General features: G+C 41.3%; 1 protein-coding gene across 8 annotated transcripts in view; it reads right to left on the reverse strand.

Moving 5' to 3' along the window:
- Positions 1-26,685, reverse strand: part of ARID1B (AT-rich interaction domain 1B) — a 402,254-nt gene that overhangs the window by 49,630 nt on the left and 325,939 nt on the right. For all 8 annotated transcript variants that reach the window (XM_024214019.2, XM_024214024.2, XM_024214022.2 and 5 more), the window contains one exon: positions 3,092-3,237. In XM_024214019.2, the coding sequence (XP_024069787.2) occupies positions 3,092-3,237 (146 nt within the window). The remainder of the gene's footprint in view (positions 1-3,091; positions 3,238-26,685) is intronic.

The raw sequence follows: 26,685 nt of genomic DNA on the forward strand, positions 1-26,685 counted from the left end.
TCTCTCTTGTATGGAGTAAATTCTTAAGATATGCTTGTGTTTTTTAAAAAAATCCCCTCGTGCTTACTGTTTTTTTCCCCTGGCATTATAGCTGAAGGAATAGTTGTCACATTCATATTCCTGCTGGCTCCATTTAAATAATTACTTGCTCACTGAAGCTTGTAACAATTTGTCACTACACAAGAGGGGGTTTTTTTTGGCCCTGTATACTACCTAAAACATATTTTAACTGCCATGTTGTCTTAACTTAGCAGAACAATGGCTGAAGTGCCACTCAGCAAAGTTGGTGTCAATGGCACAGTAAATCCCATTTTCAGTCATATAACAGTCTTCATCTGTATGCTCTTTACCTCCTCAAATGCTGCACTTCAGCAAGAACAGAGCATTCTGGCAACCCCAACGTCTCCCCTCTACCCAACACAAAGTTATCATAACTACTGCAGTTAGAGCAGTTCTTATTTTGGAAGTTCAACCTCTTACTTGCTTGATGTGGGTGGACTGGGGATGGGGATGTTTCAGGACATGGGAGAAATGGAGAATTCCCTTTGCTCACCACCAGCATATTCTCAAATTAGGCTCCTCTTTTCTTTTCACCCTGGTCTGATACAGTGCATATGCTCTCTTGTAGTCCTACTTCAAGAAGCAGTACAGCACAATACACATATGGTGTGTGTGCACACATCTCATATTTCACTTCCCATTGGGTAACCTCCCAATTAATAAGACTGGAACAAAAGAAAAACCTCACAAATGCACAAGAGGAAAAAAACCTCTGATAAATGTTTAAATTATTAAAAATCCAATATTTCAGAATGCATAACACAATAAAAAGAATATGACTCGCCCATACAAAAGACTGCTAGGATAAATGGCCTTGCACTGAACAGATTTCCACTGTATGAAATAATGAATGGCTGAATTATCTGAACAAAAAAAACCCTCTGTGAATCTTCCTTTAAACTGGTTATTCCTTAGGAATACATAAATCTTCTTAGGCAGGGAACTCTGCCATCTGTTTGTTGTTGGTTATTTTTGCAGCTCTGGGGGCCAAAGAAAAAGGAGGAAAAATTACTGCTGCTAATGGCAAGTCAGAATTTATAGTGTAGTTTCAATGCTCAGAAGTAATTTTATTTCAGCAAGCCAGACAAAACACATAACTACACAACCCAAATACAATATTACCTGGGACAGCTGTGGTGGGGGAAATGCAAGGCATTAACTAATGGCCTGTTCAATAGCTTTTCCCTTTTCGTCCAGAATGTAAGTGTGCTGCCTGGACAAATAAACGGCTGCCTAGCCAATGTTAAGGAAAAGCAATTTTATTTTATTTTTTAAAATCTCTTTCTGATTCCATTTTTTTCTTCCACTAACAGAAAACATACCATGGTCACTTGAAAGATAAGTTAGCTGGGAATACCTCTGTTTAATTGTGGTCAAGGGGAAAAAAAACAACACCCTGGACATTATGAGGTACTATGATGTCACTGTCCATTTTCTATCTGAAAGCAAAAGAGGACTGATAGTTGAAGAGGAAAAAAATTAGAAAGGATGAGAAGGAAGGAGGAAAGAAACAGGGAGGGTAGAGTTGGAAGAAAGATATAAAACCCTAGGCTCTTGGTAAGATACAGTTCATCTTGTACTTGACATGCTGTACTGCTTAAGCAACAAAAGGTACTGTACCAGCTGAAGAGAGGAATCCCATCAACTTGCCTGACCTTTGTAACACCTTTCTAGTAACCCCACAAAAACCAAAGCTTTTTCAAGAAGAATAACTATAAATAGCAAGTGCATTGATAGAGACTCAAAGGTTTGGGCTCAAGCATTCTGACGTTATGCGTTAGGGCAGGGATACTCAGACCTCAGTGGTTCAGGAGCCAAATTAGCAATTAACATTACCCAAAAGAATGTGAATTCATTGTTTCATTTACTATGAAATAATATATGATATAAAAATGTATATTATTCTCACAGCAAAATGACTGACCAAGCATTATTATTTTATCAACTACAATTGGTTAATAACATAGTAAAAGATACTGAGTGGTTAAATAACTTAGATTGGTTAATTAAATCACACAGTGTTTTAATATCGGGTGCTGCAAAGAACTGCGGGAGGCACATTAAAGAGCCACCTGTGGCTCGAGCGCTTCAGTCTGGGTATCACTGCCTTAGGGTCATTGAAATCCTATCCCAAACTCCCTAATGTCTTGGAGAATCATAAGAATAAACTCTTACTCAGATGTGATCTTGCAGGAATTTAGCTGTTAACATTTCAGATGGGGTGAGCCTCTCAATATTGTACACTTTAACATGTAACACAGAAGCATATTATCAACAGAGAATTACATTAATTTGTCTCCCTTTCACAGGTGCTACGGGGCATGGAAGCCACATACAGTGCAACAAATAACAGTACTAATAATAATCTTAAACTCCCATAGTGCAAGGCACAACTTGTAACACAATTTTAGCAGGTATTTCAAATATATCTTGTTTGCATTTGGCACTTTTTTCCAGTTATGACTGAATCCAATTGTTTCATATAGTAAATGTCAACAAGCAAAGGAAAGAAGAACTATATAGATATACTGACTTTGCAATGTATATGGTACACATTTTCAAAAGTGACTAGTTATTGTGGGTGCCCAACTTATAGCACCTTGAAGTGGCCTGATTTTCAGAAGACAGATGCTTAGCGCTTTCTAAAAATCAGGCCCATTTTCAGTGTCTCAAGTTGGGATCTCAAAGAGTAAGGCACCCAAAATTAGTCACTTTTGAAAATGTAGGAGTCTCTCTCTCTCTCCACACGCCCAAAAGGTAGGCCAAGTTTGGACCCAACTTCAAATATGCTGCAATAACTTTTCAAAGTCATCACATTCATGTACACGCTATGTGAGAGGATTTGATTGTAGCAGAAATGTATCAAGTATTTCACCAAATAATCTGAGCACCTCAACTCAGTACAGAGTTAATAACATGCACTTAGCTGGTAAACTGTATAAAGGACAATCCCTCTGCCATCATTCGAGGGCTTGTACCTTTAAAGAGATTCATGGAGGAAGGTCACTCCTGAAACGTTACCCACCATTACCTGTTGAACTGTTCACCATGTTAGGTGCCATGCTGTAAGGAGGAGCTTGTGGGTTCATCAGGCCAGAGCTGTTGTTCATCGGCTGCGTGTAGGGAGAACTGGATCCCATAATACCACTCTGATTCATGCCAGGAAAACTGCCTTGCCTATGTGAAGAGAAAGCACACGCACAGGCTCTCATTACATATCTATCTCACTGCGGGGTGTGTTATGGTTCGTCACAGCATTCATCTCTTAGCATTCACAGGTAGCTAAGGAAGAGGCAGGCAATTAGTTTTTTACCTGCTTTGGGGGGCTATTAGTGTTGAATTAGTTACTGTATAATCTGAGACAGAATTAGATCCAACACAAACCTCCAGAAATGTACACACTTATTAATTTGAACTGATACAACATAACATCACACAAGGAGGTATAGATTATTATCTGTTCCAAGGGAACAGAGTGATGGACTCAGAGGAGGGAGAAAGGAGAATTTGAAATTGGCATAAGAAAAGCAACTGGGGCAAGTTCTGTTTAAAAAATAAAGTTCTTTTGATCCTATATTAAAGCTCCTTTGTCTGTCACAAAAGCCACACAAACCAAACCAAACCAAAATACTCCTGGGTGAGTGGGGGTCATTTTTAGGAAATTCACTTATTTGCTCTTATCAAAGGTGTCTTGTTTGCAATAAGATTTCAAATCCCTCTGGTGGAGAGTGAACATTAGTTGTATATGAAAACGTATCTACACATCCTGGGCTCTTTGAGAACCATTAATGGCCAAAAGTAGCTTCAATGGAATTTTCAAATCAAACCATGTGAATGTCATATATTGTTGCTGCTGCTTCTTCCCCCCAAAACCAAGATTCTGCACCACAGCAGATTTTTCTCTTGTCAGTCCTGACTTTGTTCACAGGGTTATGGAATCAGTCCTTCAGTAGATGACATCAAAAGAATTAAGGTAAAGAACCTGATTATGGACTTGATTACAGCACTGGGCACAAAACATAAACCAGTCTGCAATCCTGCAAACAGGTATGTATGTTCTTTACTGACAAAAGAAATCTCAATGGAATTACTCATTTGCTTAAAAGTTACCCTCATGTATATACGTTTGCATGACTGGGATCTTAGTTTGCACAAGAAGGTGTTCCGAATTAAGCCTTGCCAAATGATACTCCTCCACTCACCAGGGACCAGTAATTTTTTTTGAAGAACAAGTAAAATATCATTACTTTTTTTAAAATTATCATCAATCTAGTAAAGGCTAGACAGAAGATTTTGTGCCTGGGCTAGCAAATTTTCATGAACAAAAGGAATTTGCTTAGTTGTGTAAACTATTGGTTTTGCAGTTCTTTATAGTAAACACAATGCCCATTCCACTCAAAAAATAGCCCCTTTAATCCTTATATCTCTAATGTAATTATGTACCATACATTGGTATACTTATATCTGCGCACACATATTGATATTCATCATACATATATATACACATATAAAAACACATGCACAAGTATACTTGTATATGCATATCATGTGTGTGAAAATACAAACCTCAAATCTAAGAGTTTCTCCATTAAACGTCTCATAAATTTTATTTTGTGCTTTTCAAAACACAAAATAAAAAAGTTACAAACCCACCTTTAGTGACCCCTTCTAACAGAGAGAACCTTTAACTACTTTACAAGTACATAAAATGGCAGTTTTTGGTGGCAGATTGCAGGTTTGGTACAAATGCTTTTTTCAGCATTATGTTATATATATATATATATATATAAAGAAAAAGAAAAAGAAAAATGGAACAAATAAACCAATCACAAAACATAAAACCAAACCTACAACTTCTGAATGACTTGACTAGCTTCAGTATTTTTTAATTTGTTTGCAAAATAATGTTAGATTTCCAAGATCTTTGACAGGACTTGATCTTTTCCTTTGGGAGTGGGGTACAGAGCATTAAAGCACCATTTGGCTTAATTTTTCCAAATACATTGGGAATTTCTTTAAAGGAGTAGAGAATGTATTGTCTAAATAAAGCATTTTTTAAAAATCAGTTTTGTCCTTTGCTCTGTCACTCCTGCGAAGAGGCAAAGGATTTCTTTTGATATGAAGGAGACAACTGCCATACAATGTCATTTCTCTGCTGAAGCAGGTGATGAGTTGTGGAGGGAATTTTTAAAAAAATGCATAGTGGGGCAAATCTCCAAGGGAAAATTATAAAGGGAAATAAAGAGTAGGACCATTTGGCAACAACTTTAAAAGAGTTCAGTGTTACAATCGAGCTTTTCTTATGTAAATATTGTAACCTTTCAAAAGAAAGCACTTCTCAAAGTTTTGCCTAAAAACTGTTATATATCACAAGTATATCTGGTGGAAAAAAGCTTTTTACTCTGAATAAATGAGATCCTTATCATTAAGGGCTACAAATACTAACAAAATGGGGAAAGCCTGCACGTCTTTTTCTATGGCATAATACACAAAACATATGTTCTGAAAGGTTCTTTCAAGGGGTGGGGATGGGAAGGAGAGACAGGAAATAAGCTTCAGAAGCCAAGTCTCTCTCATGTCTGCCATTTGCTTTTAAAGAAACAATGCAGATCTCCACCTAGCAAACAAACAGAAAATGCTCTTGGTTCAATAATATTATAACAGTACTACAACAATACCATATTTTCTTAATAGCATCCTTCATGTCAAATTGTTTTATTAACTATGGGGCTCCAGGGAGGTGTAAGGATCTATCTGTAAAGATCTGGTTGTAGGACTGGGGGGGGGGGTGTCTTAAATTGACACACAAACTATATAATGGGATCACATCACCTACCACAGTGATCAAACATGACACTAGCTAAGCAGTGCACAGTAACACTATACAACAGGAAGTGCAAAACTATTTCCAGTTGAAACTGCAGGTGGGAATTAGGTAAACATAATGAGATGGCTATCTTTGGCCAGGACATCCGAAAAACTACCCAATCTTTGAAAAAGTGCCTCGGAATCCTGAATGACCACAATGACAATAAATGGCAGAAAGAGAGGTTACTTCCCTTGAGCAATAACTGGAGCTCTTGTGTCCCTGCGGGTGCTCCACTTTAGGTGCACATGCTCCCCTGTGCCTTTGATCAGAGATTTTTGGTAGCAGTGCCCACTGTGCCTGTACATGCGCCCTACACATCCTCATGCCCCATACCAAGGCTAAACAGCACTGTGCAGGCAAACTACCTTCAGTTCCTTCTCTACACACTATGTTGTCTGTCATGATCTTGATGGACTTGTTTTTGAGTAGGGGAAGAAAGTGGAGGCAAGCATTTCTGACTGTCCTTAATTCGAATTCCAACAGACTGATGTGCAAGTGTTGTGCCCATTTACCTTGGACTGTGTGAGAACCCAAATGTGCTCTGCATGCCATGATGGAAGTGTCCAATATTAATATGACTGTACAGGATTCTGGTTGAGCAGGATTTTTGCACAAAACTTTGAATGGATTCATCCACCAGATGACTGTAGGACCTGACTGGGTACAGATACCTGCTTGTTGACACTGCGTTTGTTGGGTACATAAACAGTCCTAAGCTACCCCAGAGACATCGAACATACAACCTGGTGTTTTGTGTTACAAAAATGCAAGATGCCATGTGTTCCAGCAGTTTCAGACATATCCTTGCTGGAACTTGTCGGTAGAGCTGCAATCTTTGTATAAGGTTCTTTAGCACAAGGAACCCGTGGAGAGGGAGATAAGCTCTGCCCCCTATCGACTCCAGAATCAAGACAATTTGTTGTACAGGGGGGTCAAGATTGATTTATCAAGATTTATATGCAGGCCTAGACTTCAGAATAGATAAGTTGTTTGAATTGCCGATCACACCTCCTGATATGACTGACCCATGAAAAGCCAATCATTGGAGTAGGGAAAGACAATTAATCCTAGACGATGGCAGTAGGCATCGATGACCTCCATGATTTTGAGAACACCCTTGGGGCCGATGACAGGCTAAAGGGTAGGACCCGATACTGGTAATGATTGTGACTGAAAGTGAAAAGAACAACTCTTTTGTGGGAAGGATGGATCGCTACATGGAAGAAGGTATCTTTGAGGATAAGGGTCGCAACCCAGTCCCTTGATTCCGGGGAGGGAATTATAGCTACTAGGGAGACTACCCTGAATTTCAGATGTCTGGAATCCTTATTCAATTGTCTGAGATCTAGTATTGGCTCCAACCCCCGTTTTTCTTGAGTATCAGAAAATATCTTGAATAGAACCTTTCCCACCTGTGTTGAAGTGGAACGGACTCTATGGCTCCTAGACTTAGGAGTGATGAGATCTCCTGTGTCAGCAATTGCTTGTGAGAGGGGTCCCAGACACGGGATGGGGAAGAGGATTGGAAGGGTGGGGTGGAAGTAAATTGGATAGTATAACCCGAAGTAATGGCTTCCAATACTCATTTGTCCAGTGTTATAACCTCCCACGCTTGATGAAATAGAGAGAGGGAATGTCCAATTTGAGGAAGGGGGTTGTGTCATGTGGCTGATGACACCTGGTCATTGGGTGGTCTGGACTCTCAACAAAACCATCAAAACTGGCATTTAAACAATGTTGAAGACTGGGATAAAGAAGTCATGATAGTTGCAGGCTTTTTCTTTGAAAACCTTGACCTCTTAGCTGGTGGTTCTGGTGGAAAATTGAGCAGGGCAGGATCTTTATGTTGACTGACAGCTGCTAAACTTCCTTTTATTTGCAGATGTGTATATCCCTAAAGACCTAAATGTTGTCCGAGAATCCTTTAGGGTAAGAAGTGACTCGTCCGTGGAATCTGCTAAAAGTTTCTGGACATCAAAAGGTAAATCTTCCACAGTTGATTGCACCTTCTGCAGAAACCTGGACAACTGAATTCAGGAAGCTTGCCTCATCACGACTGCCGTGGAAATAGACCTGGTTCCAGTGTCTGCCACATTGAATGAAGCCTGAAGTGAAATTTTTGCCAAAAACTGACCCTCCTTTAAAATGTGCTTAACTGTTCTTGAAGTTCCTGTGGTAAATGGTCAATAAAAGCATTAACTTTTCATAGTTCATGTAGTCATATTTTGACAACAGCATCTGGTGGTTAGCTATCCTGAACTGAAGTGTTGCTGACAAACAGCTCTCATGACAAAAGAGCCCCAGCCCCATATAGCCCCTTATTATAAGGGGTGGCCTTTTGAGTATGCTACGTGCCCCTTTTCATTGACTGCATCCATGACCAGAGAGTTTGGTGGTGGATGAGAAAATAAAAACCTTCTTGTCTGCCCTTGCCTCTTGCTCCTCAAAGGTGTCCTCTGGTACAGAATGGGGAGGAGGGATGGATGGTCCTGGGAAATGGGGTCTTGTGGTTTCCTCTGGGACTGAGTTGAGGTCCCTCAAAACTGCTGGCAGTACATTGCCCATGTATCCCAATAAGGCAGACCATAAGGCACAGGGGGGAAACTAATGCTAGGCATCCCAAGTGTTGGAAGGCAGGGGACTGGTGCCCTGCCTCTGTTGTATTTGCAACGGGGAATAACATCTCCTGGAAGAAACTGGGGATCCTTGAAGAGAAAGTTCAGAATCTGAGTCAGTATGCTCCTCCACATATTGTATTAAAGGTGACAATCCCTCCTATTGGATCGTCAACGGTGGAGAAGAGGTAGGTCTCCTAGAAACATGAGCAGTCAGTGACCCAGCCAATCTCGGGACTGAGAGGCATCCAGAGGCTACAAGGAGTGGAGACTCAGACTCATTCAGTACCATAAGGTGTTTCGAGTACCAGAATTCCTGCAGTAGCAGAAGCACAACAGAACTCAGCACTGACACTGATGGTGTTGCAGAGGCCATTATGTGAGGTGCGGATGTTGGTATCGAGAGGATCAAGGATTCCACTGAAGCTGATCCTTTGCAGTAGCAGTCTTCAGTACTGAGCCCTTTACCACTGAAGTATGGGATTCAGCTGAAATCTTAACGTGCTTCACGGTACCCACTGTACTCAGAGTCTCACTAGTACTCGTCTCGGAGCCTGAGACTGCTGGTGACCAGATCATCTTTGATGAGGAACTCTCTGTTGTTTTGCTCCTCTTAACCCCTTCCTTACACTTGGAATAGAAAGCGCTTGGCACTGGTGGCTTGGTTATCTGTACCTCAGTCAAGGAGAGTGTTGGAGACTGGGGTTTCAGTGTCATTTTCTCCTTGGAAGCTCTCTGTGGTAGTGATCGGGGCACTGACAGACATGGGGGTTCTCTGTACCCTGTGCCTAAAACTGGGTTTAAAGTTTGCTCCTTCATTAATAGTCTATACTTAATTTCCCTGTTTTTATGGGATCCTCCCTTAAAAGAAAAGCATGAGAACATGAGAGTCTCCCAAGCAATGAATGCAGTGGGAGTGCCTGTCACTAATAGGGATTGCTTATTGACAAGAGAGGCACTGCTACCAAAAATCTGCAATCAAAGGTACAGGGGCACATGTGCACCTCAAGTGGAGCATCCACAGGGACACTATTCAGAGAAGAACTTCAGTTTTCACTGTAATCCAGTTCTATCCTAGCGCATTGATTCGGTAAGGAAACAGAGAATCACCGAGCACCAGTTTTGTAGAACTTACGTGTTCTTTGGTGGTCTCCTATCAAAGTACTGACCAATACTGAACTATATTACATATGGAACAATTTAGAGACCCTGATAGCTAAAACTTTATCTGAGTAAAGACTGTTTTATCCTGAGGTCAGGTGCAGTGTCCAATACATAGCTCACCAACAGTACTGCTCTATGATGGCCTGGAATGGACAGTTTCTGGTAGGGGGTAAAAAGTAGGTATTACTTCAGCCTCTAATTCTCACTTGACAGTGGGTCTCCCTTTGAGTAAAGACTGCTGACTGTGACAAACTGTGCTGCATCAGTGCTATAATATGAAGTAGAGTCCATTAAGAACTGAGCGGAGATCACCAAACTCATTTTGATTAACCTCCAAGTCACTAAACACTTATAAATATGTTACACAGCAGCTGCTAAACATATTTATATATGCTTAAGGTCATAGCATCATCTGTTGGTTGTTGGAATAAAGTCAAAAATCTTATGTTTCCTTCTGCGTTGTTTCACTATTGTTTAAGTAGTAGTTATTCGAAAATATATTACCAATCTCTTCCCTACATGCCCCCCAAACTCTTTATTTTTGCAAGGCAACATTAAAATTAATTGCTGAGGTTTTAAAAAAAAACAACAGTTTTTACACATGGAGTGACATCTACTGGTGAGAACTTAACTAATCAGCTGTATACTATACTGCTGAAGAAATCCAATGAGCCATACATCGCCTTAAGGGTGTGATCACCAAGGAAGGCACTGGTTAAAGGGAATGCAAGTGATTATAACTAGGAATAACAGGAAGAAATTGAAAAAAGTTAGGCTAAATGTAATGGAAAACACCCTAACCTTGAGGGGTATTTATCCTTTAATGGAAGTGATGGAAATCCCATTCCTTTACTCATTTACAAATAGACTACAAAAGGCATTAGAATATACACTGTAGGGAACAATTCTGCATTTGCAGGGGGCTGAACTAGATGACGAACCAGGTCTTTTCCATCTCTAATGTCTATGATTTTATGACACCTTAGCATACTGTTTTCTTTCCACTTTGGAGGAAAGTCATTTGGGCTATTATAAAGTGACAACAATAGCTCAAAAAGCCACACTTATATTCACCTTTGTTTGTTCTGTTTTAACCTACTATTGCTACAAGTAATCCCTAAGGATACTGTGATTGAACGAGATTAGGAATAAATTCTATATTTTTATTTACTTTGTGGAACTGACAGCACTTTGTGTACTGTCAGTTTCACTGTTTTGTTGATAGTTGCTCTTCCTGTCTCATGCACTAAGCATGATGACATCTTTCCCATTTACTGTTTTGGAGGGGAGTTCATATTCATGCTCTTCCCCAAGCCTTCCGAGGAATGTACTGGGGACACAGAATCAGAACAGCAGAGGCGGATTAAGCTTGTGTGGGGCCCTGGGCCAGAGCAAGTGGGGGCCCCTCCCCACTCCTTCTGCCTGCAGTCCCCTCCGCCCCCCACAAACTCCTGCCGGGGAAATGGGGTCAGGGCGCGGGAGCTTGCCCTGCTCGCCAGCAGGACTGTTGGGTGGGCGGGGCAGGCACCCATTTTTCTGGGGCCCCCCAACTGGCTGGGGCCGCTGGGTATAGGCCCCGTTGGCCCAGTGGTAACGTTGTGTACAAGTTTGGAACACTGAAAGTATCCCCTTTTCTCAAGACCCCTGTATGGAGCAGGTAAGCGACAGGGACTGGGGGTGCCCAGGTGAACCCTCTTTCTTCACTCCCCAAGCACCTATCATGAGGCTAGGGAGCAACTGAAACCTGGAGGTTTGGGAAAAACCTATTCCTCCCTCCCCAGGCCCTGCATGGAACCCCAGTTGGGGGATAACCTAGGAGGCAGGAGCCCCTTTTTTTCAGTTGCCAGTCTCTTCAGAATGTTTTTCATTCCTTGGGGCCACTTTGCAGACCTGGGGATAGAGCTTAGCCTCTTTATGGCCTTACCTCAATGCTGCTGCAGAAGTGGCAAGCAGGCAGGAGTGTGCACAGATGGGGGGAGGGATGACCTGAGCACGTTTAGTGCTGTTACTGTGAGGCTCAATCACTCTCCCTTGCTGAGAAGGCCCATATAAACATCAGCAGGGAAGCACAAAAACTCTTACAAAAGTTTTTACATAAAACTGAACGTAAGAAATGTTTGGACACACTATTTAAAGGGCGTGATCTCAGCTCATAGCTGAAGTTAGTCTATTTCAAAACATCCACATTTGCAGTGTTCTTTAAGAAAGTTAGGGGTATTTCTCTTTCATTTGCAATCAATCTGAGAACTGGTTGGTACTTAACCCCGAGTCTATGTAAAAAAGAGCAACCTCGGGGTGGCCTCGGTAGCAGAGATCTCATTTAACCGTGCGAACCGTGTGTTCTGAGCTGAAGTACTGAGCTCTACATTCAAAAAGGGGGGTTGAATGCTAGATCTGGTCATTATAACAAAGCAAAACAAGGCAATTTTATGAAAGAACAGAGATTACAGAAAATACACTGACAATACCAGGAGTTCATGGCATAATAGAGGTCACTGCTATCTGAGCAAGAATTCTGTCCCTTAAACTGAGGTGCCATTACTTAATTGGGCCTGAAATCACCAGTAGGTTAGTGGGCTATTTCAAGCTCTTACAGTGAAACCACTTCATAGCACTGAGCTACTTTATGGAATGCTGACTGGTCTATTGGTTTAGTACCTATTAAATGTTTCCATCTCATGTCAAGTGCTCTTTGCGGTCATCTTCCTCAGGTTGGGCCTGATGACTTATTACAAAATGAATATCAGAAACACCAGGCACAATATCAGGAAATTCCAGAGGTGGGTCAGGATTAGCTATTCAGAATGATAAGAGTGGTTTAAGCTTCTCGCAAGAACAAAAGTAAAACCTTACTTCTCGCAAGGAAACATGTCAGAGTTTGACCTTTTGTGGGGTGTGTGTGTGGGGATTAGGTTCTCTCATTTTCTGTAGGTCTTTAGGCATATTTTTACTCCAGATCTTTAACCTACATTGGTTTTGCAGAGAATGCACTGTAGAATCTCAGGGGGGTAATTTGTGTAAACATTTTAAAAGAAGTATTTTTTTTAATGCTGACACATTGCTAAGGTGGCTATTTGATTACAAGCTGTGAAAATGAGTATGTTAGACTGTACTCACAAATCACAGTGTACTGACCAAATTGCCTTGCGCTTATCTGTGCTAGGTCTGCCGCATGACAATATTTCCTCTCTCTTTTAAATGTCAAAGTATGATTTGGGGGGTTGTTATTTAAACACACTGACCTGCACAATAACCAGAAGTATTTTATTTAAATCTGTCTTGAGCGGGGACTAGCCATAAACACTTATAATCTGTCATATTCTGACACTAAATGGGTTATTATAATGAGAGTAATTCAGGAATGAGATCTACAAACACATTTTCCCTGGAGGATTTACACTCACTCTCTCTCTCACACACACTTTTGTTATGGATTTTCCCCCTTGCCACATTATGAGCTTCCTTGGAGAAGTGAAGCTGTAATCTGCCATCAGGGGAGGTTGTGAATTGGGAGAGAGAAAGAAAGGAAAGAAAAATAAAAAAAGTAATTGCTTGCTGTGCTCTGACCAGAAACTCATCAGTGAGTAATAACTTAAACCACAACAAAATTGTATGAGATCAGGATGTTAGTTACAAAAGCCTTAAAATGGCATTTAAAGGTAAGTATGTGTGTGTGTGTGTGTGTGTGTGTGTATATATATATAAAATCAAATATAATGTAACACTATATTAAAACTTAATCTTCCTTTTTTTTGTTAGCTGTTACTATAAAACTCCCCAAACATGTATTTGTCCCTTCCCTTGTTTAGTGGAGAAACTCTGAGTTACAATAATAATAATAATTTAAAAACAAAACAAAACAAGAAACTTTCTGGTGTGATGGGTGCTGAGACCAAGACAAGACTTTTGATAAAATTCATTTTTCAGGAGCGGGAGTGAAAAGAAAAGTGTATGCTTGAGTGGGTGGGTGGGCAAGGAGGGGTCATGGCTTTGAAATGCAGATGACAGTGAAGAAACATTATGAAATATCAATGACAAAAGCATGTAGGTTAGTACCAGTGAGGATGTACTGATACCACATCAGTGGAATCAACCCACACCAAGTTGCTCAATCACCATGCATGAAAGGCAACACTGAAATGTGGAATAATCTGCTACCATCATAGGGAAAAATGTACCCAGCATCTCCTATAAACGTTATTATCATTCAAGATTACATTTAGATGTGAACCTAAAAGGAAAATAAACCCAGAATTCAGTTCTCTATTGGCCTGATTTGGAGCTATGCTGCTCGGTACGTCTGAAAATTGTGGCTACATGTGTTTATCTTTAATTTACTGGCTACTGTCACCAAATTAGGAAATTTTTGCTGCTAAATGGTTCACCTCATTGGCCACCTACTCATTTCCCATTGGGATCTAAAGCCAAGTGAATTGTAGTGGCATTACTTACATTACATCAAAGTCTGAAAAAGCAAAGAAAGATGCAAATCTAATTCATGAATATTAACATCATCACCACATAGCATTTACTTAGCTTTTTCAACTACATACCTCTAAGCATTTGACAAAATGGGATATGTCTCTTTATCCCAGTGTTACAGATAAGGAAAAATGAGAAGCAGAATTAAGACTCAGACTTTCAAAAATGGTCTCAAATTTTGGTGCTCAGCTGTAGACACAGAAGTCCTGAATTTCAGGGCGGAGCATCCACAACTCCAATTGAAGTTAATGGGAGAGGCAGGTGCTCAACACGTCTGAAAAGCAGGGCTGAGATTTCTAAAGCTGAAGACCCAAATTAGAGGACATTTTTGAAAATATGGCCATAAGGAGAGATACCCAAGGTAACAAAACAAGACACATGTAGCACTAACCCACAGAAATAAATCACTAATCTCCTTTGCTCCTGATCACATATGGGTGTATTTAGCTAAATGCATTGTCCTTTGACTTTATAATCCTATTGTGGTATTGCTATATGGACTTGTCTACATGGTGCAGCAATGCGTACTACAGAGATGTGATTTCTAAAGCACACTAATGTGTTGCACTTTAATTGGTCTGCATAGATACTCCTGGTGTGTACTGAAGGTCCCTAAACCTAACGCTGTTTAAAACAGGACTATGTTAAAGCACATTAGGGACCATTTAGTGCGCACCAGCAAGATCTACATGAACCAATTGCTGTGCAACATATTATTAATGTATATTATCCTACCGTGTAGACAAACCTTGCATAAAGCACCATGTGAACAATGGTCTTTTATTTTTTTTTAAACATGTGCCAACATTTAGTGGAATGACTGCAGGATTTAGCCACTAATTTTTATCTCACAATGATTTCCCAAAATATTTTTATTATACACCTTTCTTCCATGTGCTTTGAGGCTTCTACTCTTATATTTTCTAGTCTAAGAATAAACTAAATCATCTGTAGACAACTGCAACCTGTATTAGATAAACGCAACATAATGCTCAGTGACAGAGAACATGGGACTGCTGAAAAGCTGACCAAGTCAAATGGCTTGTAATCACATTGAAGCTATGCTCTCTTCGTGACCCCTGGCTACCTTACTGACAAGGTGGATTTAAACTGCAGTTCTAAAGACAGCTGCTTGTCTACTGTCCCTATGAGATATAACATGTCAGCACTAGGAGGAGATACATTTCTTGGCACAAGTGGAGCGTGCGATGGGACAAAGAGGGATTCTGTAGTCCGAACAGTAATGTCAGGAGCACAGCTGGATGCTAGACAACCCAGCAAGCTCAGCTGGGCCCAACAAGCCTTCTCCAAATAGTCGTGCTTCCTGATAGGGCAGGGTGGTCAGCAGCCTGCTAACTGAGCCTTGCAGCTGTGGCAGCACAGCAACTGCTCAATGAGTACCACGCCCGCAACTGCGCTTGCCCTGCTCTCCCTTCTGCTTCCTGTTCCAGCCTGCTTCCAGTCCTTGTTCCAGCCCCACTCCTGCCTTGACTCCCGCCTGTTTCAGCCTAACCCTTGCCTCTCCGCCCTGTCCCGACCAACTAGCACCTCCTTATCCCTACTAGTAGGGATAAGGAGGTGCTGCTTCCGTTATACAAGGCGCTGGTGAGACCTCATTTGGAGTACTGTGTGCAGTTCTGGTCTCCCATGTTTAAAAAGGATGAACTCAAACTGGAACGGGTGCAGAGAAGGGCCACTAGGATGATCCGAGGAGTGGAAAACCTGTCGTATGAAAGGAGACTCGAGGAGCTTGGTTTGTTTACCCTAACCAAAAGAAGGCTGAGAGGGGATATGATCGCTCTCTTTAAATATATCAGAGGGATAAATACCAGGGAGGGAGAGGAATTATTTCAGCTCAGTACTAATGTGGACACGAGAACGAATGGATATAAACTGTCCGTTGGGAAGTTTAGGCTTGAAATTAGACGACGGTTTCTAACCGTCAGAGGGGTGAAGTTCTGGAACAGCCTTCCGAGGGAAACGGTGGGGGCAAAAGATCTCTCTGGCTTTAAGATTAAGCTTGATAAGTTTATGGAGGGGATGGTTTGATGGGATAACGTGATTTTAGTCAATAGGTCTATAACGTACCATCCCAGGTAATTAATATCAATGGTCGATGCGGGTCTGGCTGGAGATTCTTGCCCGCATGCTCGGGGTTCTGCTGATTGCCATATTTGGGGTCGGGAAGGAATTTTCCTCCAAGGTAGATTGGCAAACGCCCTGGAGGTTTTTCGCCTTCCTCCGCAGCATGGGGCAGGGGTCGCTGGCTGGAGGATTCTCTGCGACTTGAAGTCTTCAAATCATGATTTGGGGACTTCAACAGCTGAGTCAAGGGAGAGAATTATTCCAGGAGTGGGTGGGTCAGCTTTTGTGGCCTGCATCATGCGGGAGGTCAGACTAGATGATCATATTGGTCCCTTCTGACCTTAAAGTCTATGAGTCTATGAGACCTCTGGCTTGGGTTCTCAACCCTGACTTTGGCTTATTCTTCAGCTTGGTGTTCCTGATCTTGACTTCTGATTTTTTTGGCTTGGCACCTGAATCCTGGCTCTGTGCTTGCCATTGCTCCGAACTTCCACTACAACCACGAGGCAAGGTCCTGCTCCACCCACTTTCAAGTGAACTGGTTTGTTGGAAAAACCAACTTGTCTTGTACAGTATGGGAATGAAAGGAGTCAGTCAAGCTGAATCAAAATGCTAAGAGGGCTAGTTTAGTCTGGTTTGACTTGAAACCAAAATTAGGAGTGACTCATATGACTCTCTCACTATGTACCTTCTATTTTTGTGTACGTTTATAAATAGCATTATTAAAAAGGCAGAATGCCCTGTGAACTGCAATTCCAGAATGAATTACTTGAAAGCAGGTGAGAATCTGTTCCTGGTGCATTTAACAGCCATAAGGTCACCAATGTGTGCACTAAAAATATAAACAAAGGGAAACAGACATGGAATTTTTCACACTTCCCTATGTGCAATTGCTGAAGAACTGTTCCAATTTCCCCCCACGTATTACTGCCACAAAAAGAATCCAGGATCCTCAACTTCCTCTGCCACTTTGATCTTGCACTGTGATTCTCACACTTCCATCCACCAAAATTTTATGATGGCTCAGTCGCATTTTTGCATCACTTTTGAGCACTGCCTAGCTCTATTGAGCTCACTGTGCTGGCAACTAACTAAAATCCTGATCACTTAATGCCAGCACTTCAGAGTTCAGGATTTTCAGAGTAAATGTCCTTTGTCTCCCAGCACACTGAACACAACAGAGCAGGGTGCAGCAACATGGCAAGGGAGAGCAATGCAAGACAGCAGGTCCTGAAAAGGGATTTCCAGAGGGGCAGGATTTCCACTAGCATTTTTGCCCAACAGCCTGGGGCTATTTAGTTTTTACCAATAATAAAATAATAGTTATAATAATATAATTATCAGCCTCAGGATTTCTGCATTCAGACATTCTCATGCTAGTGACACGGTGCATATGTCAATACAAATCCCCAGCAGGCTCTTCCTGCATCTTTTGCTTAAAAGACACCAGAAACTCACTGAGGTCAGAGGAACAGTTTGACAGTTTCAGTGCATCTGCTATCATCATTACACAGAGACACACCTACAGCTGTAGATGAGAGAAGTTGGGTAGCTCTCCCATAACATACGAAATGTAACCCCTTATACTTTGGAATTAGCTGCATTTATGTCTTTATTATTAATATTTATCTTATATTAGCAGCTAGTGTCCCAATAAAAATTGATGTTCCACCATTCTACATAGGAAGAGAGTCCGTGCTGCAAAAGGTTTATAGTTTAAGAGAAAGGCATTATTTTCTTTTAACCTCCCCTGAACATCCTTGGTATGTCAACTCCGTTAACAAAGTACAAGACCCTTCCTTTTTTCTCTCTGCTGTACGAGTTGCACATTGCACGTGTCAGGTCACAATGAGACTTGATCATTCTTTCACTTTTTCCATTCTGCCCACTAGGAACGAGGGACTCTTCACCCTGTTTTGATTCCCATGGTCCCCATCTACATCACACACATTTTCTTCCTGTTCTTCAGATTAAGGTAATGATGCAAAGCAATAGTTTCTCTGGCCAACAGACTGATCTTATCTACGAAAGCTTGTTATCTGGGTCTTGAAATACTCCTGATCATTCAAAAACAGTGTTCAAAATGACATCTCCCTTTCTCCTGAAGAGGCCAAGCTTTGTGATTGTCCTAGAAAAGCAATCGATGAAGCACTGTATTCTCAGTATTCCATCGATAAAAGATAATATCTCTCCATTAAAAGCAGAAGTTAATTTGTGTTTCCCATTAAATCCAGTTCAGAGGCAGCAGGTTCCTAAGCTAGATAGATTCCTATACTGCAAATCTGTTTCAACAGAACTATAATTCCAATAGAGGGAATCATCTTTTCTAAATAACTAAAGGGACTAAGCCAAAATTGGAAGTGAGACAGTAATCAAATCAAAGTATCTTTGAGATTTCTGAAAATTCAGAGCCACTATCAGAGAATCAATCACCCCTTCCCTGCCCAATATACCCTTGCTCTGACAATTTAAAAATGGTTACTTTCAAAGGAGGGAAGGACTGTTTATTCCTGAGATCTGTGGTTGATCTCTAATGGCATGAACAGCATACAGCAGTCCATTTGATGGATGAGTAACAAAAAACAGTCTCCCTAAATCATTGGTTCCATATTCCTGTGTGGGATCTATAGCCTGCTGACACCCAGGACTCCAAAATGATGGATTTGCTTTTCAGTAAAACAAAATTCCAGATAAAAATGTATTCCCCTCACTCCAGTACACAAATAATTTTGTTCAGTGTGAAGTTTCTGCTGTCATTACACATTTTTATCTGCAATTTGAGATGATTTATAATATATATCTTTATAAAAATCGCAAAAGAGACACTTCCTGCCTCTCTTTAGTTTAACAAGTATACACCAGCTAAATTATACTCTACCCCTTCTGAAAAATATCTTACTTCAGGAAAAACCTGTATATGGTTCTGCTCCCAAATGCAAAACATGAGCAAAGGAAGTTCACTTGAAGGGGGGGGGGGGAAAAAAAGAAAAAAAGCGCCAGCTGGAAGTAAATGACTATTTTTGGCGGAGGGAGGAGGGGCAAGGTCTTTAAAGAAAAATCCATCAACCTTGGTTTAGCAGCTCAGCTAGAAAGCTCAATTACAACTATCATTAATATCTTTCCTTTGATCCCAAAGTCACTTAGAAACTTTGTATACACAGAAATCACTTCACCAAAACACTGAAATGCAGCCAACTTTGAGGTGGAGCGCAGCAGATGTTTAACAGTTCACAGGAACACTACACAACTGTTTAGGCCAAGAAGCAAATACCGTAACATCCAATTGAAACTGTAGGAGGATTTTTTTTTGGAAGCAGAATGCAGTCTCCCTGACTGAAATTTATTGCTTGGGTATCCAAGCAGTGCTAATAGAAAGCAAGGCGGGGCTCATTTTGACTAGATTTGTTAAGGCTCCTCTAGGAAATCAAAAGTCTGGGAGTCTTTGGAGGGGGATGAAACACCTTGAAGTTTTAGAGTTGTGGATATTCTGAAATTCAGTAAGACTAGCTCCTTTGCAGCTTTCGTCTTACACAATAATTGTATATAAATGTTATATTGGCTTGGGAGGATTAGATTTTTGTCAGTAAATGTCGGTAAACATCGATCTCACTGCTCACGCACAAATCGATGAAAAAATATTCCAACGATGCTAATAGATTACTGATAATAATTACAGATGGGCAAAGTAAGGAAAATGCTGCTTGAGAACTCAGAGTTTGATGTAAAGCTATTTACTTTGTATATTTTCATGTGACGTTGACAATTTGTGTGTTAACCATTATAAAGCTTTAACTTTTTGCATCTCAGTGTCCACTACCATGAAATAATTAATGTCTGACCCCCCACAATGTCCCACAACTGTGAACATTTAAATAGATTAAAATAGGGAAAAAATACTTTTTGTGTGACTGAAAATTTAAATCAATAAAAATGTAAAAAATGCTTAAAAATAAACATGGATATTATCCGTTGAAACGAAAAAAAAAGAAAAATTGAATTCTGCCAGACAGATGACTGGGCAGAAGGATGCTTTCTATAATAGGATCCTATTTCAAAGGCAATAGATGAAATGCCCCCAGTGCTGGCTCCAATTACAGCTACTAGTTGCTGTCTTAGCTTAGTTTACTCTGGGGATTTCACAGCTGGCAGCCTCACATCTAAAAATGGCCTGGTTTGAATAAGCATAGAAACTTGAATGAGTACTTAACCTCCCTGAACTCCACAACACTTCTCAGTAGAGAAAAACAGCACCTCCAAGTTCAGGAGGAAGATAGGAAACAATAGGAAACCCTACACCTCACCCCAGGCATAATAAAAAGAGGTTTTATTGCAGCACTTTAAACCTTTCTGCTTGTAAGCACTGCATGTCACAAGTGTGCTTTTTAAAATCATGATTATAATTGTAAACCTAAATTCCAAGATCAAAAGGGTTAAACTGGCAGACAATGTAGTTACAACATTCCTGTCTTTGAATATCTGAAACCATTATGGCAACACTCACTGTATCTAGGACTTAAAATGTTCAGAAGATAGATATTTTTTGTAATTTAGATTTTTTTTAAAGTGTATTCCTCTTCCCCTCCTTCCCATTTTTTCCCTTTTGACATTTTAATGCATCATGTCCATTACTATATTTCCTCACCAGTGGCTTCTAGTCCATCAGTAGTACTGTATTATCCAGGCGGTGGAGAAAATAATATGGAAAAAGTGCTTTGCTGGCACCAACAACATGAAATATGAATTATAAATACACCACACTGGAGAAATGCTGATGGAAGGTTTGTGTGTGTCAAATATATATGCGTAGAATACACATACTGTATACTAAATATATACAGGAGAAGAAGTTACTCACCTTGTGCAGTAATGATGGTTCTTTGAGATGTGTCCCCCAATAGGTGCTCTGCTGTAGGTGTGTCTGTGCCCCTGTGCTGCTGATCAGAAAACTTTCTTAGCAGTGTCCGTTCAGCCCGTATATGCACTGCTCCTCGCCTGTCACGAGGCTAACCAGCGTGCATGGGTGAACCCTCTTCAGTTCCTTCTCTACTGCAGAGTCACTAACAAGAATTCCAAAGTAGACGGAAGAAGGGCGGGTTGTGGAGCACCCATCGGGGGACACATCTCGAAGAACCATTGTTACTGCACAAGGTAGGTGGCTCCCGAGGAGTGCCCACCCCTGGAGGCTGGGACATTGGCATCGAGTCTGTTACAGATGATAGTACTGTGGCACCGAAACTGGTGTCTGCAGCCAAGTCTCCCAGGAGAGTATAGTGTTCTGCAAAGGTATGTGCAGATGCCCATGGAGCCGCCCTGCAGATTTCTGATATAGGGATGCCCTTGGAGAAGGCGATGGAAGTGGAGACCAATCTTGTAGAGTGCGTGCATATTGAAGACGGGGGTGCTACATTATGCATCTGGTAACAGAGAAGATACAGTTCAAGACCCATTTGGAGAGTCCCTGAGCTGAAATCACTGTACCTTTTGACCTATCTACAATGGAGAGGAAGTCTCAAGAGATTTTCTCAAAGCTCTTGTCCTGTCTAAATAGAAGTTCAAGGCTCTCCTCACATCGAGCATATGAAGGATGGACTAGACTGCCATGTGAAGCCATGGCCACTTATTCTTTAACACATCTTTCCATGAAGATGGTGTTCCTGATCGCCATCACCTAAGCAAGAAGGATAGGGGAGATAGTGGCTCTGATGGCGCATCCCCCTTCACTGTGTTCTTCCCCAACAAAGTCACTCTTAGACCACATCCGAAATTCACTCCCAAGATGACTTCCACATTTCATATAAATTAGTCTCTGTTCGACCTGTAAACTGAACCGAACCACACTTGGAGGGATCTCATGCAGTCTGGCATGAGCTATAACCGATGTGCCCACAGCCATATACCCCAGAACTTGGTGGCAGTGTCTGGCCGAAATTTGAGGGCTGGATTGCACCGTCTCGAACGGTGAAAAATCTGTGATGTGGGAGGAGCCCCTTCGCCTGGATGGAGTTGAGGTCGACTCCTATGAATTCCATCCTTTGTATCAGCGTTAATATTGATTTTTGTGCATTGATTTGTAGGCCAGATACAGGAACAGGTTCAGTGTGGTCTGAATGATTTGCTGGGCTTTTGTGAAGGAATGTGCTCTGAGAAGGCAGTCGTCCAGGTAAGGATAAATCATTATGCCCTGAGAGCGTAAGAGGGCCGCCACTACCTGAGAGGACCTTGGAGAATACCCTGGGGACTGATGAGAGGCCAAAAAGGGAGTACTCTGCATTGGTAGTGGTCTTGGCCTAGTCTGAACCTGAGATAATGTCTGTGACTCGGTAAAATCAAAATGTGGAAGTACGCATCTTGGAGGTTGAGTGTTGAGCACCAATCTCTTTTCTCTAATGCTGGAATAACCGTTGACAAAGTGACCATTGTGAAATTCTGCGCCTTGATAAATTTGTTGAGCGCTCTTGAGGTCTAGTATGGATCTTCTTTGATATCAAAAAGTAGTGACAGCAGAAGCCTTTACCTCTTAGATGTGTGGGCACTGGTTCTATGGCTTCTATGCTGAGGAGATGGTTTATCTCCTGACATAGCAGACTTTCGTGAGAAGGATCCCTGAAGAGGGACAGGGAGGGGTGTTTGTCCCTTGCACACAGTAGCATGACCAGGCACAGCTGCTGGTGAGCCTGGTGCCTGCTCCAGTGGGCAGGGCTGGGATCGCTACAACCATGCCGGAGGAGCTGCCTAGGCTGGGCACTGGCTCCTGCATGCGGTGGCCCGACATGCTGCTGCTTTTGATGCTGCAGTTCCTGCCCCGGTTGTTGGCCATGGCCCTGCTGGTCTTGCTTGTTGTCTGTCACTAGAGTCCTGCAGCTCCGCGGATATCTACTTTATATTCGTGGCTACCCTCATCCATGGATATAAATTGTGTATCTGCGCAGGGCTCTACAGGCATGCCCAACCAGGCCAAATAAGCTCCTCAGAAAAAATGGGGGAGAAGAAAAACTGAAACCTCTCACAGCTAGCTAACTAATTCCATACTAACAACAACTAATTCTAACTAGAAATACTAAACTAACTAAACAACTACAAAACACGCTGAGGAACACAAGAGGCAGACACGCTAGAACTCCCTCTCAGGCCGAGGTAGCAGAGAAGGAACTGTAGGTGGTTTGCCTGCACAGCCCTATATACTGTTGCAGAGATAGATGAGGTTGTACAGAGCGCAAGCACAGGCCAAGCAGACATTGCTAATGGAAAATCTCCGATCCAGGGCTTGAGAGGTGTATGTGCACCTGAAATGAAGCACCCATAGGGACACTACTCAAAGAAGAAACATGCTTGTAGTGATAGTTTCAAAGAGCTCAATCAATTTAGCTTAAAAAAGAGAAGGCTAAAGGATGAACTTGATTGCAGTCTATAAGAACCTACATGGGGAACAAATATTTAACAATGGGCTCTTCAATCTAGCAGAGAAAGATATAACATGATCCAATGGCTGGAAGTTGAAGCTAGACAAATTCAGACTGGAAATAAGGCACAAATATTTAGCAGTGAGAATAATTAACCACTGGAACAACCAAGGGTCATAGTGGATTCTCCCACACTGGCAATTTTAAAATCACAATTGCATGTTTTTCTAAAAAATCTGCTCTAGGAATTATTTTAGGGAAGTTCTATGGCCTGTGGTATACAGGAGGTCAGATGAGATGATCACAATTGTACCTTCTGGTCTTGGACTCTATGGAAGTTCTAGTCTGAAAAAAGTGACAAAGAGTCCTGTGGCACCTTACAGACTACCAGACGTATTGGAGCATAAGCTTTCGTGGGTGAATACCCACTTAGTCAGACGCATGAGTCTATAGGTGCCACAGGACTCTTTGTCGCTTTTTACAGATCCAGACTAACACAACTACCCCTCTGATACTAGTCTAAAAAATAATTCTAAGAATAACATTGTGTGGTTCCATGTTTATTGTGTCTCAAGGATTTCCAAATCAAAGTTACACCATTTACAAGTAAAATTAAGCACAGGCTTGTTGTGACTGCCAGCCCTGAAAACTCATCCTGGGACCTGAGATTTCATCTGGGCTCTTTCCTTCCTCTGCATCATCAGCAAAGAGCCTGCAGGCGATATTAAGCTGTCTGTTATACCTGTGTAACTCCACTGTGTCCAATTCATGCTGTTGGTGACCCCTAGGCAGCTTTGGAATAGAACCACATTTTAAAGCATGTAAAGGGCATATCAACCCAATGTAAGACCACGTATTACCCTACTGCAGTGGCACTTCTGGTCTCTGTTGGGATGATCAAAGAAACCGTATCACTTTAGTTTCCTATGTAACTCTTAGAATAAACCATCTGCCTTATGTCCTGTGGACACCAGCTGGGGTGATGGAAAGGAGGAAATTAACCAGCTCTCTCTTAGTATATGTATAAATAGCAGTTTTAAAATGACCAGAGGTTATAAATAGCTCCCAAATGCTCAATTCAGTAAAAGCCTATCATTTTAAAAAATTCCTCTAAATGCAAGGAAATGAAACTCTTGCTCGATCAGAACAGTCTGAACAAAAAATCGTATTATGAATTTATAAGTTAACACATTTCCCAACAAGGCAGATTTACTCAGAATGACACAGTTGACAGCAGAGATACTCTGAAAGTGCTTTTGACACGTGTCAAAATCCTGCACTAATTTTGGGTGCCAAACTTCAAACAAGTGGGGTTCAATTTGTGAGTGCTGAGTACCTACTTCTCCAGCAGAAGTCAATGGGAGTCATGGGTACTGAGCACCTGTAATAATTAATCCCTAGGTATCTCAAGTTGGGCACCCACAAATTGAGGAACACAAATTTAGCAGACACATGAAAATTTATGTGTTGCCTTTTTAAACTCTCGCATGTGCGTCCAGTTGAGAAAGTCTAAAGATGTAAGTTCATTTTTATAGTGAGTTCATTGAATCCATCTATGACAATTGCACAGATTTGCACACACCTGAACATACTCCTTTTATCCACACTATCAGGTCTTTTAAAATTGTAACTTGAGAAAGAGACTTAACTCTTTAGAGCATTCTCTTCCTCAAAGGCATTCACCACTCCCAGCTCCCCAATCCTTTGGAGCCTGATCCAAAGCCCATTGAGGTCACCGGTAGTCTTTCCATTGATTTCACCGAGCATGATTCAGATCCTTAATGCAGAATTCCTATCGTGATAATAACCTGTTTTCTGAAGCCAACCGAGATATAAAAGGAAGATACCTCTTTGCAATCCCTCCCTATTACTTTCCCGAAGGCAGGGGAAATAACTGTATATAGTACTAGAGAGTTATTTTGTACTGCTTACTGTAAGTTGTTATGTAGGCCAAGCAGAAACATTCTGGGCTACATGGATTCCTGAAATCATGGCTGCTGCTAGTAACAAAGGGCTTGGACAGATCTCTCCTTCCTTTACCGCCAGCATCTCAGTTTTCATTCAGAAAACACTAGGCTGAGTACATGACAGGGACTAACATATCATAAGGTTTCATTTCATAGGAAAAGTAAGCATTCTGTAGGCTGCAGGACATAAGCCAAGGATAATACAGGGCAGGTTGCAAGGTCAGGTCAAATGCTCATGCAAACTGTGTGACGCTCACCTAGAACATTCCTCAACCATCTCTCTTTCTCTTTTAATCTTTCTTTACCTTTTTTTTAAATTAAAAAGGTGGTGTTCTGTATGAGGAAGAGGACGAGGTATAACTCACTGAGCGTCTCACATCTTGATCATCCAGCTCTGGTTAGGTAACACTGATTTTCTGCCCCAGTGGAAGTGATTTTACTCTGATGCATGCCATTTAAATTCATTTTACACAGCTGCTTAATGTGGCTTGGCAAGCCACAGCCAAACTAGCTTTCTATATCTAAATGGGACTCCTGAGTTCATAAAGGACAGATCCTGTGGATTAGCACTAGATAAATGTCTCTCCCCCACTGATATGTTGCTACTGATTTAGAAGTTGACCTTGAAGGCTACTACAACCTACTTATACAAACAGACTGCTGTATAACTGTAACCTGCTCATTTTGTTTCCTTTTAACTCTACATACAAGAATATCTTTTGCAGTTATAAATAATCTCAAATAATCAAATAATCTCTGAACCCCACAAATCTATCCTACAAACTCAAGACATACATGGAAATACGCTGCACGGTGTTCATGTACTTTGGCATATACCAGGGTACATCTTTCCAATTCCAGCAAATGCCAGGGGAGTGGGGAGAGGGGGCAAGATTTGCTATTTTGCAGCTTCTACCATTTTAAATAAAGAGAACCAATACTGATTTTTATAGTAGTTTCTCAACCTTCTTTTCTGGAGTTTCTCGATCTTTTTGTGTGTGTGTGTGTGTGTGTGTGTGTGTGTGTGTGTGTGTGTGTGTGTG

The sequence above is a fragment of the Terrapene carolina genome, unplaced genomic scaffold (assembly GCF_002925995.2).
Source record: "Terrapene carolina triunguis isolate 2854851 unplaced genomic scaffold, T_m_triunguis-2.0 Scaffold85, whole genome shotgun sequence".
NCBI classification, from domain to species: domain Eukaryota; kingdom Metazoa; phylum Chordata; order Testudines; family Emydidae; genus Terrapene; species Terrapene triunguis.